This window comes from Coloeus monedula, assembly GCF_965178545.1.
Source record: "Coloeus monedula genome assembly, chromosome: 1".
Taxonomy (NCBI): Eukaryota; Metazoa; Chordata; class Aves; order Passeriformes; family Corvidae; genus Coloeus; species Coloeus monedula.
In genome coordinates this window covers 24,955,332-24,968,476 of record NC_138781.1, presented here as the reverse complement: position 1 = coordinate 24,968,476, position 13,145 = coordinate 24,955,332, and the positions used below count along the sequence as shown (strand labels likewise).

At 42.5% G+C, this 13,145-nt stretch overlaps 1 protein-coding gene across 4 annotated transcripts in view; it reads right to left on the bottom strand.

The window, feature by feature from the left end:
- Nucleotides 1–3,706: 3,706 nt before the first annotated feature.
- Nucleotides 3,707–13,145, bottom strand: part of PPP1R9A (protein phosphatase 1 regulatory subunit 9A) — a 134,148-nt gene continuing 124,709 nt past the window's right edge. For all 4 annotated transcript variants that reach the window (XM_082289006.1, XM_082289004.1, XM_082289007.1 and 1 more), the window contains 2 exons: nucleotides 10,199–10,381; nucleotides 3,707–9,238 (listed from right to left, as the gene is read on the bottom strand). In XM_082289006.1, the coding sequence (XP_082145132.1) occupies nucleotides 9,026–9,238; nucleotides 10,199–10,381 (396 nt within the window). In that variant the 3' untranslated portion in view covers nucleotides 3,707–9,025. The remainder of the gene's footprint in view (nucleotides 9,239–10,198; nucleotides 10,382–13,145) is intronic.

Below are 13,145 nucleotides of genomic sequence, written 5' to 3'. Positions count from 1 at the left end.
GCACAAAGGGAGCATTTCTGGGTGCTCTGCAGTGACTCCCCCAAGCCATACTCACATATGTTCTGTGTTTAACTTCAGTTGGTGTGGAGTCAATTCCCACTGCTCTGCTGTGCACCAGGCAGCCCTTCATGTTTATCTGGCATCAGTTACTGACATTTTGCACTGCCAAAAGCCCCCCAGGTTTCCTTCAGCTGGTGTTTTTGGGATGATGTTAGGTAGCAGTCATTTGCAATGAACTGAACTCAGTGTCTTTTGAAGCTGGAGCTCATGGAGCGAGCTCTTCTTGCATTAATGTAGATGCCCTTACCCGCAGAGCAGCTCCTGCTGCGCTCTCTGTCATTCTGAGTTCCCACCTGTGATCAGCTCTCCAGGTTCAAGAGAATTGCTGACATGCAGCTAAAGGCTCTGTGTTACATGTGGCATCCCCTGCTGGGGCTGCCACTGTGGTGCCTGCACCTGCCTGCACTGGCCCTTTTCAGCATCTTGGCAGCCCCTCCCAATGGTGCCACCAGACAGACGTCCCTGAGGGCCACTGGCCCCTCTGCATCCTTCAGCTGATGCAATAGCTTTTCCTCACTGCAGTTCTTCCACCATTGTGGAGAAAAAAGACAGGCTGCTTCTGCAGTGCAAGCTTAGGAGGAGAAAAAGATAGTCCCTCGGTGCCAATTGCTAAGCTGGCTTTGCTGTTCCTTCCTGCAGTCTGCTCCAGCACCAGCCACAGCCCCTCTAATCTGAAGAGTATATGGGAAGTCCAGAAAACACAGGAGTGCTTCTTGCCTTTAAGATAGACCAAATAACCTGCTTTGTAGTGGCCCAAACACTGAGACAGGAGGTGGACTAAGTGCAAACCCTGCTCTGTTTGGGTTTTGCTGTTCTGGTTGAGGAGGCAGTACTGCAGGCTGAGGTTTGGGTGAGCAGTGGTCCTGAACAGCAAATGTGTGTACTGACTTGGCTCCTGCACCTTTTCTTTCTAACAAGCCTAATAGCTTTCATCCACTGGTAGGAAAACCTGAGCAAAAGGGACAGCTCTAATGAGCAGGAAGTCAGTGCCAGGGCTTGTGGCTGGGGCAGTGTTGCTATATGGGAAGGATGGTGTCATCCCACTTCCTCTGCACAGCTGAGTGGGCTGTGGGTCTTGCCAAATCACCTCCTGCCCCCAGAAAGCCTCTGCTCCACCCCAAGCCCCCCCACTGCCACTGGCTAGCTGGCACAGACACTGTGGTGTAAGGCATGTCCCTGGGCACAAGAAGTTTGTGAGGCTGAAGAGGAGCCAGTGGCATGCTGGCCCTTCCAATGCCTACAGCTTCCCTCTGCTGCCATGGCAGACAACTCCTACACACCATGTACTAAGTGGTCGCTGGTATTTGTGATGTTTTGTATCCAAAGGGCACAGGCTGTGGGGGTCTGTTGATGGCTGGAGGGGCAGACTTGGGTGCTGGTTAATCACACAGCTAACTGACTTGTCTCTTGGGGGTGCCTCAGCACCAGCAGGTCTGTGCACAAACTGCTCACAGCTCCTCTCCAAAATGTTCACAGTTGAACTGGGGACTTGTGCACTGCCCAGGCTCCACTGTCTGCCCATGAAGGCTTTGGTGACAAGGACTCATCTGTTTGGATCACAGTTCTGAGTCTTTTGCTGCCCATGGTGTGCAGCCCTTCCACAGAGCAGAGCCAGCCCCGAACGAGGGTGGCTTTTCTCTCATCCCTTTTCTGTACTTTGGCATTACCTAACTCTGGCTTTCCTGCTCCTTCCTTAGCAACTTTCCTCCCTGCAGGACACTTTAGCTTCCCTCAGAAGTGGTGTACTTTCTTACAGGAACTTGTAATCCATTTTCAGCCTTGAAGAAAAGGTGGTGTCGCCAGAGCCCAAGCTGAAAGAATGGCTCTGAAGGAAGTTCTCACAGTAAGGAGAGGGCTATTTACTCATTTGTGATTAGCCACCAGTGGCCTGCACTAGCATTCTGAAGTGATTATTTTAGGATTGTGCCACTTTTTGTTCTGAAGTGCTATGTTCTGTAGAGTTACATCATGTATCAGTGGCAGTGACACAGCTGAAATGCCCATCAGTCACTCTGCTAGTCCTGGATTTATTCTCTGGTTGTAGAAGGGCAACAGCCACTTCCCTGAGCAGTGCAGAATAACCCATCAAAACATTATTTTCACATTTTACTGCTGCTTAAAATGTCTTCAAGTGAGCAAATCTGTGCATTGTTGGATCTTGTCAAACTTCTGGGTTTTTTGTTGGTTTTGGCCTTTCAGAAAATCAAGACTGTCTTCACTCATCACTGGCTTTTTTTTCTGTTCTAAACTACTCCCACGTTGAAGATCTTCCCATCGGTCTGCCTGCAGACTGAATCATGGACAAGTGAGGGGCCTTATCTTTTCCTACAGCATTTCAGAGGAGAGACATCATAGGTATCAGCTGTTACTCACAGTAAAACTTTGACCTTAGGTGAGAAGGGCAGGAAGCCTGTTGCCAACCTCCTCCACAGGTATCCCAGCCTTGCAGCACAGAGGTGGGAATTGGAGCAGGGCCACCAGTGCTCAGGTGGTGCGGGGCAGGACAGAGACAGCGAGCAGGCGTTGTGCAGCAAGAGCCATGCTGGGGTACAGCTTCTACCTCCTGGCAGCCTCAGCGCAGAAACAGCAGTGGTGGAAGATGCAGCTCAAGCCTGGCCTCCCAGTTACAAAGTAACGTGCACACATAAAATCCACACTGGCAAGCCCAAGGAGGGCATAACCCAGCATCTTTAACACGCTGTAGAGACTGGAGCAGCTCTGGGCATTTCCGAAACCCAGTTGCAGCTATCTGAGACAACTCGCACAAACAAGAAAGACATATGTATAGATGGCTTCAGGCCTAGGAAGCTGCTGAGCAAACACATTTTACTTGTCAGTTATGGACTTGGAGCCTCTTAGTGTATCTATTTTAATTAAGATAATAATTTTATGAATCGAGAATTCCTTTTAGCTTCTTGCAGGTGGTGGCTGTATTAGTGGAAGGTAAGATTTATGATTCAGTCAATGGGAAACACAAACTGGGTTAGACAGATTAAGTGCAGAGTGTTTGGCCTAGATTCTGCCAGATGTAAATCCACTGAAATAACTACACAAATTGGACAGTCTGTGCCCTTTGATTTTCCCTAACTTAATGCTTTACTAAAATCAAATAAATAAAAGACATATTAAACATGTTTAGTAAAATAACTGCTGTACTTTGGATGTATAAAATGCCCATTATAACTAACCTACACTTGAGCATAAAATGTTTTTATATAACAAAACCAATCCAGATCTTTTAAACACACAAACATTAACCAGGATGAACGTGAAAGTAGCCTACTTTTACATCAACATGCAGCAAAAGACTGCATGCTACATTTCATCTGCATATGAAGAAAAAAGACCATTCTTTTCCTTAATATATATTTTTTTTACTTCTTTCCACATAATTACAGAGTGTAAATGAGACCCACTTGGAGGTTTGTGAATCACACCAATTTGGTCAAGAGCCAGGAATAAAATAATCTTTGGTTGAGCAGAAGGAAGCATAGAACAACCAGGGCAAGGTACATATCCCCCTTACCCCCTAGCCTGACCCATGCAGCTGTCCGGTCATCCTCACTATTTATTATTTCTTCTGGAATGACCAACAAAAGGGCAGAAAAGTGAGGACTCATTACAAATTCTAATAAAGATTCAGGATTTCTCATTTTATTGCATTCGTTGTCTAACAACAATAATACTCATTGGCAAGAAATTTATTTACACTAACAAATTAACTTTAAACCACGAGGCTTTGTTGTTTATATTTCAACTGTAAGAAAACAAAGGGCCACCATGATGTTTTCTTTTGATGTCTCCCAATAACTAAATATTAAACAAAGTTATCTTGGGGAAAACTCAACAATCTAGAGAAGTTCATATCAACCAAGCACAAGAGAACAAGCTCAGACATGGCACTACCGTGTCCTTCATGCAGGTGATCAGACACCAAGATGTACAAACAAAAAGTTCAGGATAACATGCACTTCATATACATTTGACCTCTTTAAAAAATGAACAGAAAAAGGAAAAAATCTGAAGCACAACTATCTCTTTAACCATATAAAAAGAAACAATGTAAGAAGCCAATTTTTACAGTAAGCACAGTGCATTTTAGTCTTTTAGCTGCCTGGTCTTCTAGCAATATGTGGAACACTTGTCAGTGACCAGTGAGATACCATCGCAACGTGACTGGGAAATACGAAAGCAGTTGCTCAGTGAATGTGTATGGGAAAGCACAGAGTCAGAAGATGTTCACTGTGCACTCTTCACTTCCAAGTGGGCTGGTTACTCCTTACATCTTGTGCCCTGAGATCCCCCCTTCCTTCAGACACTTCTGCACAGGGCCCAAGTCCACTTCCACCAGTGGCAGTGGCAAAGCTCCCACTGGAAACCCAGCAGGAGCCCCGGGCTCCTGGGTTACATGGGCTGGATCTGATCCCGTGAGCTGTGAGCCCTCCTCACCTCTCTGGAAAAAGACTTAGCAGGTTTCACAAACCCCACAGCTTGTTCTTAACACAGTTCACACTTCCCAAAGAAACAGGAAGCCCAAGGCACTACCACCAAACCTTCCTGTAAGATGTGCATTTTCTAAATCATTACCTAATGCTAATAGCAAAAGCACCAGTTGGTACAGCTGGTTAGTAACAGAAAGCTCATTTTATATTGAGGGGTTGGAGGGTTCAATGTCATGACTAAGATATAACAGCTTTGAAAAATCAGTTTCACAGGTACAGGAAAAAGTCCAGTATAATCCACAGGGAAGGTTAACAAAAAGGACTGTGCCATCTACAGATGACCCACACTCCACTCTGGTGAGTGGGCAAGTCTCCTTGGATTTCACCTGTCATCCTGCTCAGAAACAAACTGCTGAAAGCACTCAAAAAAAATCAAAGTTGGGGTTAAAAACACAGAAAAATGTGTTTTCCTGCTAGAATACTGACACCCAACTAAACGATGATCCTCTTCCGTACTACTGTAGAACAGTATTCTGCACTATGTGCAAGAGTGGAACACAATTCATTCTCAAAAGTGACACTGCCCACCTCTTACCAATCCATGAGCCAGGAGGTGAAGGTATAGAAGCTCAGGAGGACAGGAGGCTTTGATGGAAGCAATAAAGTATGAGGAACCCTGATCTCAAGTGTCAAGCACCTCTGAATGTCAATGAGAGCTGAGGGCTGGCAAGTTTTAGAGGAAAGGTGCTCAGTAATTCTAGTAAAAGCTCAATTCTTGTGGTATCCCTGCAGCAGACTTCAGTCATGGAAAAACAGATGCCATTGCAAAAAAATTTTAAGAAGTTGAAAAAATACAAAAGTACTTGTATACACTGAAATACAAACATCTAACTCCATTTAGCTTTTTATAACTGGCTTCTGTTCCACTGTGTAATTCTAACTCATGATATTGAACAGGCTCCACTCACAGCAACCCCCACCAGACCTGCTTAGGGTGGCAGGTTTGCAGTGAAGGGGTGCAGCTCTTTCCTCACCCCCTGGCCCTGGTCTCCTTGGGCAGACTGAAACCCAATGGGGAGTTTAAACAGGAAGTTTCATGGGTGCAGCAACCCACCCGTGAAGACATGGGAAGACACAAGCTGGAAGCGATTGATGTCAGCATGTCTGGCTGATTTGTACAGAACAAGGAGCCACCACTCTCCTCACAATCTCAGTAGAAATACATGGGTTTGTAGGACTAAAGTAATCTGCAGTGTCGTATATTTCACTTTCTATTTTTGAGACTTTTGAGACTTCCACTTCTTGCTAACTCTCCTTTCTTCAGCTTTTTAGGGGCTCTATATATTCACAGCTTGCAATACTGCAGCAATGAGCAGAACTAGAGTTTACAGATCTGGCCTACCATCCTAACAACCAGGGAGAAAATAACTTGGGCCAGCCTGCTGCAGCCACCTAGCTGTAACGATAACACAAGCACAGGTGTGGAAACACCACACTGCGAGCACAGCAGTTCAGTGGTGGCCAGCCAAGTCAGTCTAATAAAAACAGCTTTAGCTCCACAAATAAATACACAACGTAGGCGACATTACACCTGCAAGTGAGCCAAACTGTGAGAAAGGCTGTCCAGTCATTTAGCACATAAAATTTGTTTCTTCTTGTTACATTAGGCCTCACATTAGTCTGACCTAGCATTGGTTTACAGGAAGTTTAAGTTAAGAATGATGAGACATCCATCTTTTGTTTCTTGTAAGTCATAATAACAAGGGGAAAAAATGCAACACAACTTTAAAGATCCCATAGAACAGCAAGGAAAGTTTCAAACTGTGCTTCATATCTGTTATCCGGTGACATTTCTGCACTTCCCAAGATTGAGTTGCCATATTTACTAAAAGGGATCACATAAATCTTTTATCACAGAAAGAAGAGCAAAACTCTTGACATCGTTCCATTTCCTTAGCTTTCACATATTGATCAAAATGCATTTTAATGGTTTTATTTTAAATGCGAGCCACTAGTTTTTTTTAAGTTAGGTTTTTGTTGATGTTTTTAGTCTGAGAATAACAAAATAACATTATCACAAAGCAGTAAAAGTCCCCTGAATACTTAAAGGACTTAAGTTGAATTAGTTATTCTGTAGAGTAAGAACATGATTTACAAGGAGATTAACTAGAAACCATTCTAAGAAGCAAGAATGAAAACTCAATGTATAATGCCAAGCAATCTGCTCAGGTTTCTAAATAACAAAAGAACATAAAACAGGGGCACCCCCTTCGACTATTATATACAACCACTTAAACATTACTACAATGTAAACATAATTTAAAAAGAAAATTGTTATCTAATGCACTTATCAACATTGTATCTAAAATATTAAATTTCCAGTTTCTTCCAGGTAACTTCTCTTACTCTAAGAATGCTAGTTTTATGAGGCTGTTAAACATCTGTAAAATTTTTCTCCTATGAATGAACACAGAAGGATTTACTGCAATGTGTAATTTTTGTTAGCAGGTGTATTTTGCTGCTCGTGGTTTATCTCAAGAAAAGTATCACAAGCCTTTAGAAATAACAGCAAGTATCTTTCATGGCAATTTCAATTTTAGATCTGAATAAAATATACATCAAAAACTTGTAGAAATTGGATTTGGAAGGAAAAATAAAGCTAATGCTAAGTAGATCTGTTGTGTATTAATTTTGAATGAACTAGGCTCTCTTGGTTTACAGACCATTTTACACGTCAAAGAAATTATTAGGATCAAAAGAAATGTAACTATTAACAGTGCACCCTAAGTGTTTCAAATCTGAGCTTCAGAGAACTTTGCAGACACAAACCTGAATGCCATAAAGTACAGAGCAGAAGAGAAGCCAAGTCAAACTAAAACATGCATTTTCTTCAGAGGAATTTTCAATTTTGGGCTGGCGCACTTTTAAGTTCAAGATTCTAACTTTGCATCACCATCTTAAACAATATCTCGGCTTGCACAACCAGATGAAGACTGCCACTTCCAGGCTGCATGAATGGGAAGTGACGTTTCTCAACCATGCCCAGTTAGCTTTGACTGTAGAGCAGTCAGCTTGTGCCTGCAGCTCCTCATTGTGGAGATCTATCTGCCCGTTGTCTGTCCATGCTTTTGAAGCAATACTGCATAGTTCAGTACTGCTGTTGAGGCAGTAAAATCATACACTGCTTCTGTCACAGTCAAAACTACACAGCAGGCTTCATCCGTGGCCTCAAACACCCCAGAAATCCCTGAAGTATGACCACTGCTAAGCCATCAAAACATTCTACAGCCAAAGCCCAAAAATTCAGGTTTTGGTTGGACATTCTTAAAATATATCAATCAAAACAGTTATAACGTGGGAACTTTGGATTTAGTAACCACCACCTCCATGGAAGCATTGACCTTAACAGCAATGTACTGAATTTAACCAGAATCACTCATCTTCCGCTTCTTAAAGTGCACTTCTGTAAAAACTGAAAATCTACAGCAGACTCAACTTCACAAATTGTTTTCAATACCAGCTTCATAATAGCACAGCACAAAGCTTATTCTCCCAATGCTTACTGACTGGAGAATGAATTTGAAGATGTGGTGTTTTTCCTGGGAAAAAACAACTTGAAACAAAATGAACCCAGTTTCCTGTATGAAACACATGAAAAACAAAGAGGACTGTGCTATAAGAAAGTTGCCTACACACTGGGAGCACAATAAAATTTATACAGACTTATATGCTGTGCTCTAGTTAGAAATTCATCCTTGCTCAGATATCTAAAGGATAAATGTTATCCTCAGATTTCTGTGTAAACCCACATAACCATTTAAGGCTTTGCCTCCTTCCTGGATTAACTATTGTACAGTTAACAGAAAGAGTTTTCCCTCCTGTCCTTTACCCAGGGGGAATATTGACTCTCCTGTCTTTATCTCCAGTGTATCAGAAGTCACTGAACAGTTTTCAGAGAAGCGTTGCTTAAAGATACTGACGCGAGATGAAACTTACTCCAGCAGATTGAACTGAGTATCCAAACACTGTAAAGAAGCTGAACTTCCAGTTAGAAAGTTAAGTCAAATCCTATCAGTTAGAGCACAACTCCTTTTACCCAGCTGAAGAAATGTTCCCCAATCATAATGACTGGCCATCCTATTCAGAAGAGGTGAAGCAGTGGACATGCTCCTCGGCATCATGCTGGTTACTGAAGTGACCAAACACACAGAGCTCAATAGAGAAGAGTAGTTTGGAAGGAAACACCACCACAAAAAAATGAAATCTGTTAGCTGGCAACAAGAACAGAACAAACCGAGGGGCTGGGATTGTTTCACATGGCAACAGCAACGAGCGTGAACTGGATATGCAGGAAAGAAAACTACACAATATAAATTTCCCTAGTCATTCTATGTACAGCCCCGTCTCTCTGTACACAGTCTTGGGTGATGAACACAAGAAAGCTGAAGGGGCATCAGAGTGGATGTGAGTTTCTCTTCCCTTGACATGCCTCCACTTTCCAAACACAGCAGCACTTCTGCTTATCACTGCTCATTAGTGCCCTCTGTTGCATCTGACGAACACTTGTCTGTTTTCTTTGATCTCCTCTGCAGCTGCTCTTGTTCCTTCTTTCGAAGCTTTTCCCTTTGCTTTTCCATTTTCTCTTGAGCTTTGCGAGCCTTCTCCAAGGATGCTTTCATTTCCTTTAGTTTTCTTTTAATGATTCCTCTGTCCTGGGAAGATGTCATACCAAGAGCCTGAGGTAGGGAAAACAAAATTTATAAGTATTTCTTATGGTTTAATCTATCACGTTTTGTTTTCATATTCTAGAAATTAATTCTTCTTAGATAGAAGACTGTAACAACCAAGTAAATCTGACACAGACTGCGATACATTACTGATGTGCAAGTACTTCACTTCATGCTTTCCACTTCTAGAATATTAAAGAATGAGACCTCATTGCCACCACCAGTGTTGACTTCATTGATCAAATAAGGCAAATAAACTATTCTATTGAAATCATCTAAGTCCATATAGAACAAGACTTCCAAATTCTCAGTGCTACGCCTTAGTCAAAAGTTCACTTGCAGTCTTCTAAGACCCTTATAGTTAGTGAAGTGCCATAAAAAAAATTTAAAAGGGAAACACCGAACTCGGACTTTCAGATCTACTGAGCTTCCTACAACTCCTTCCTGTAATTATTTTTGACTGAAGTAGGCTCAGATTTTTACTACAAGAAACAATGCATACTTTATACATCAAAACTGTATTTAGTTCTAACGTAGTTCAACTGTTATCAGCTTAAGCCTCCTGTATCCCACTAATCCATTATTCCCTTGCTACTTTTGATACATGTCTATCTATTATCTTCTCAGAATCACCCTATCACAAAACAGAGTTGGATGAGAAATATGTGCATGCAAATACCACTTTCACACACTGCTATATGATTTGCACATGCAAATATGGGTACATTATATACACCAAGAATTTTCACAAAGCAAATGCCTTGCATTTCTGAAGCTTCTGAATCCAAGTGCATATGGGATTTTCTTAAAGTGTTGCTGTGGCTTTATACTTTCTGTTTATTAGTCTAGTCTATCACGACTGCATGAACAAGGATTCACTGCTTTCTGGATGAACTCTTACTGCCTTTGAGATGATGTGAAGTGACAAAAAATACTATGGTTAATCTTGAAGCCCAGCCAGTTAATTACCTTGAGCTTACTTCCATCCAGCTGAAGGAGATGCTCCCCATTAATGTTCTGGGCACTGAATTCCGAAACATACTGTTCAAGGTTCAGGCTCATCAGCCAGTGGGAAACCTGCTGCACACTCCACTCGTGAACAGCACGACTCTGACACTGACTGTGCTTAGGAGACTGTCCATCATCAAGGATCTGTGACAAAAATATGCTACATTATTATTAAAGGGTAACACAGATGAGTAGCAACATTTTTCTGCACAAACCGCCACCATCAGAGCACAGGTATCTGGACTATCTTTGCACTACAATAATAACAATTCCACACTGCTATATTACATTCCTATCTAACCAGGCACCTAAGAATGAGTACAAGGTACCCAAAAAATCTTTCATCTGTAGAATCATAGAAGGAAAAGGAACTGGCATTCCTTTTAACCCAAGCAGGGACTGAAATGGCCAGGTGGTACAATTAAACCATGTATGCTCCCATTCCCTCACAAGATTTTTTTTTTTAAATTAGCAGGTTCCTGAAGGATGCAATGAATTGAGCATTCCACTTCCTGGGCTCATTCACAGATCTTAATTATTTGTTTAAGCTAATAAAAAAAAAATCAGGGGAAAGGAAAACCCTCAGAAAACTGCTCTAGAGTTCAAAGTGATATCAAACAGCCAGTGGACTGATACTGTCTATGGAAGAAGACTTAGGAGATGACACAGAGGAGTGGTACGGAACACACAGTGAGCCCACAGCCCTGGCCCTGCTCTCATCATGTTGTGCTGCTTTGGGTGAGAGCAAAAACAGCACCAAAAAGGGCAAGTGTGGCATCAACTGCTGGAGCCGACCCATGTCCCCGCTCTGCCACTTTCTTCCACCCACGGATATGCCAGCGGGGCCTGAAACAAAAGCTATTCTGTCCTGGCTGTGGTCAGCAAAGCAGCTGCTACAGGCTGCAGCAGCTGTCTGCTGTTAGAGCAGCTTTACACTAGGTTAGATGATGCTGGGAGCTCTCTCAGCTTCTGGCTGTCCAGTTGTCAGGGCTGGACACTATCTTTTTCTTCTCCTATTGCCAGCAGGAGCTCAGCACAGCTGATGCCTGGTCCAGTAGATCTGCTTTGACACTGACCCTCCTCCTGCCTCCAGCATACCACAAAAACTGCAGTTTGCTGTGGCCTTGAAAACTCTCAGCAACAAGGAGAGGGCAACTCAAGACAAGGAAAGAGGAGCCAGTGACAACTGCGTGTTCTGTGCCAACAAGGGGGTTTGCCACACAACACCACAAGACAAGAAATGTGACTCTGCAAAAGAGACAGCACGTCGCCACGCGATGGTCACGCGATTCACCACAACAGCACGCTAGTATCTCACCTCATCATCAATCATATCCAGGCTCTGAGTGAGGGAGCAACAAAGAAATGGGAAAGAAAAGCATTATAGAAACAAAATACCAAACATGTAACAGCATGTAAAAGTTCAGGCAACGGCAGCACCAAGATTTGCAAACAGATATGGCTACTCAAAACCAACAAGATTTCTTTAAAAAGAAGTATTTCCAGAAGCAAAGAGGTTATGTTGAAAGCTCAGCAGACACATGATTTGGCAGCTAAACTTGACACTGCATCAGTGAAACCCCTCTAGAGTTCCTGATCTTGACAGCTGAGAACCGGTGGGAACCTCTCTGATGGCTCCAATTTCCGAGCAAAAGCTTCTTAATTAGAGGAGAACTGACTGCAAGAACTGGGCTCCCTCCCCAGCCTTTCATTTTTTCATCTTCTTTAAATGCTGACAGAGCTTCCAGGGAAGCCAGAGTGGAGGAGCGCTCACAACAATGTGCTGTGGAAGGCCAAGGAGCAGCTCCGGCCTCCTCCCCGCCCAGGGTGGCTGGGGAGGTTTCCAGGGCAGCTCTTACTGAACATGCTGCCTCATCCAAAGGCACCAATTTGGCACACAGCAGAGGATGGAGAAAACACATTCATTTTTATGGACCTGCTCAGGCTTGGTACTGTAGAAGTGATAAAGTAGAGAGCTGAACATGCAAAATGAAAGCATTTTCAAGCTTTTAATTCAATACCACTCAGAACAGGACATTGCCACAATCAAATACATAATATAAAGGGAATTAAACATGGTAAGTGAATGAAATGCATTATCAAGACAGCACTAACACTAAATAAAGTGCAAATGATGACTTTGCTGTTTTCAGTAATTCATGGCATATGCAGACCTGTCTGCAGTCTCCTTTTGTTATAAATTTTTGCCCTTAATTACCTGCAGTAAGAATGGTTGGGTTTGTAGACGCAGTTTGGCAAATAGAGTTACACAGAACAGCTCTCATTCTTTAAACCCAAGTAAACCGTGCAGGCAGTAATACAGAACCTACCTATCATTAAAACAACAACAACAAAAAAGGTATGGAAGATACAGATACTTCAAGTTCCTCCTCTCTAATAAAAACAACTTGGCTCAAATCTCACATGAAAAATGTGAAGTTCTTGTGGAGTGTTTGTAAAAGAACAAATGCACAAGTTTCCTGACTCCACAGGATGTGCTGCCAGCTACTGTCAAATTGTGCAACCTCACCCATAACTAAGTCACAAAACTAGTATCTTGAGAAGACTATTTTCAATACATTATATTCAGCTCAAATATATCACCAGTTTACAGGGTTAGGAATGCCTTTTTACTTTATCATTGTTGGAAAAAACTCTGGTTTGAAGTAATTGACTTCAAATCCACTGTGCAAAGCAAGCACAAAGAATGTGAAGTGGATTAAGACATACACATTATAATCAATACACGTACATTCAGGTACAGTAACACACAATTACTGCAAGTACAGGTCATTCTGGTAAAAACTGGTGTAGGCAAAGGGGCCTTACATCTCAACTATATTTACCAAACTGTACTGTATGTTTGGTATATCAAAACTGTCTCAGGCCTGGTTATGTATATGTATAT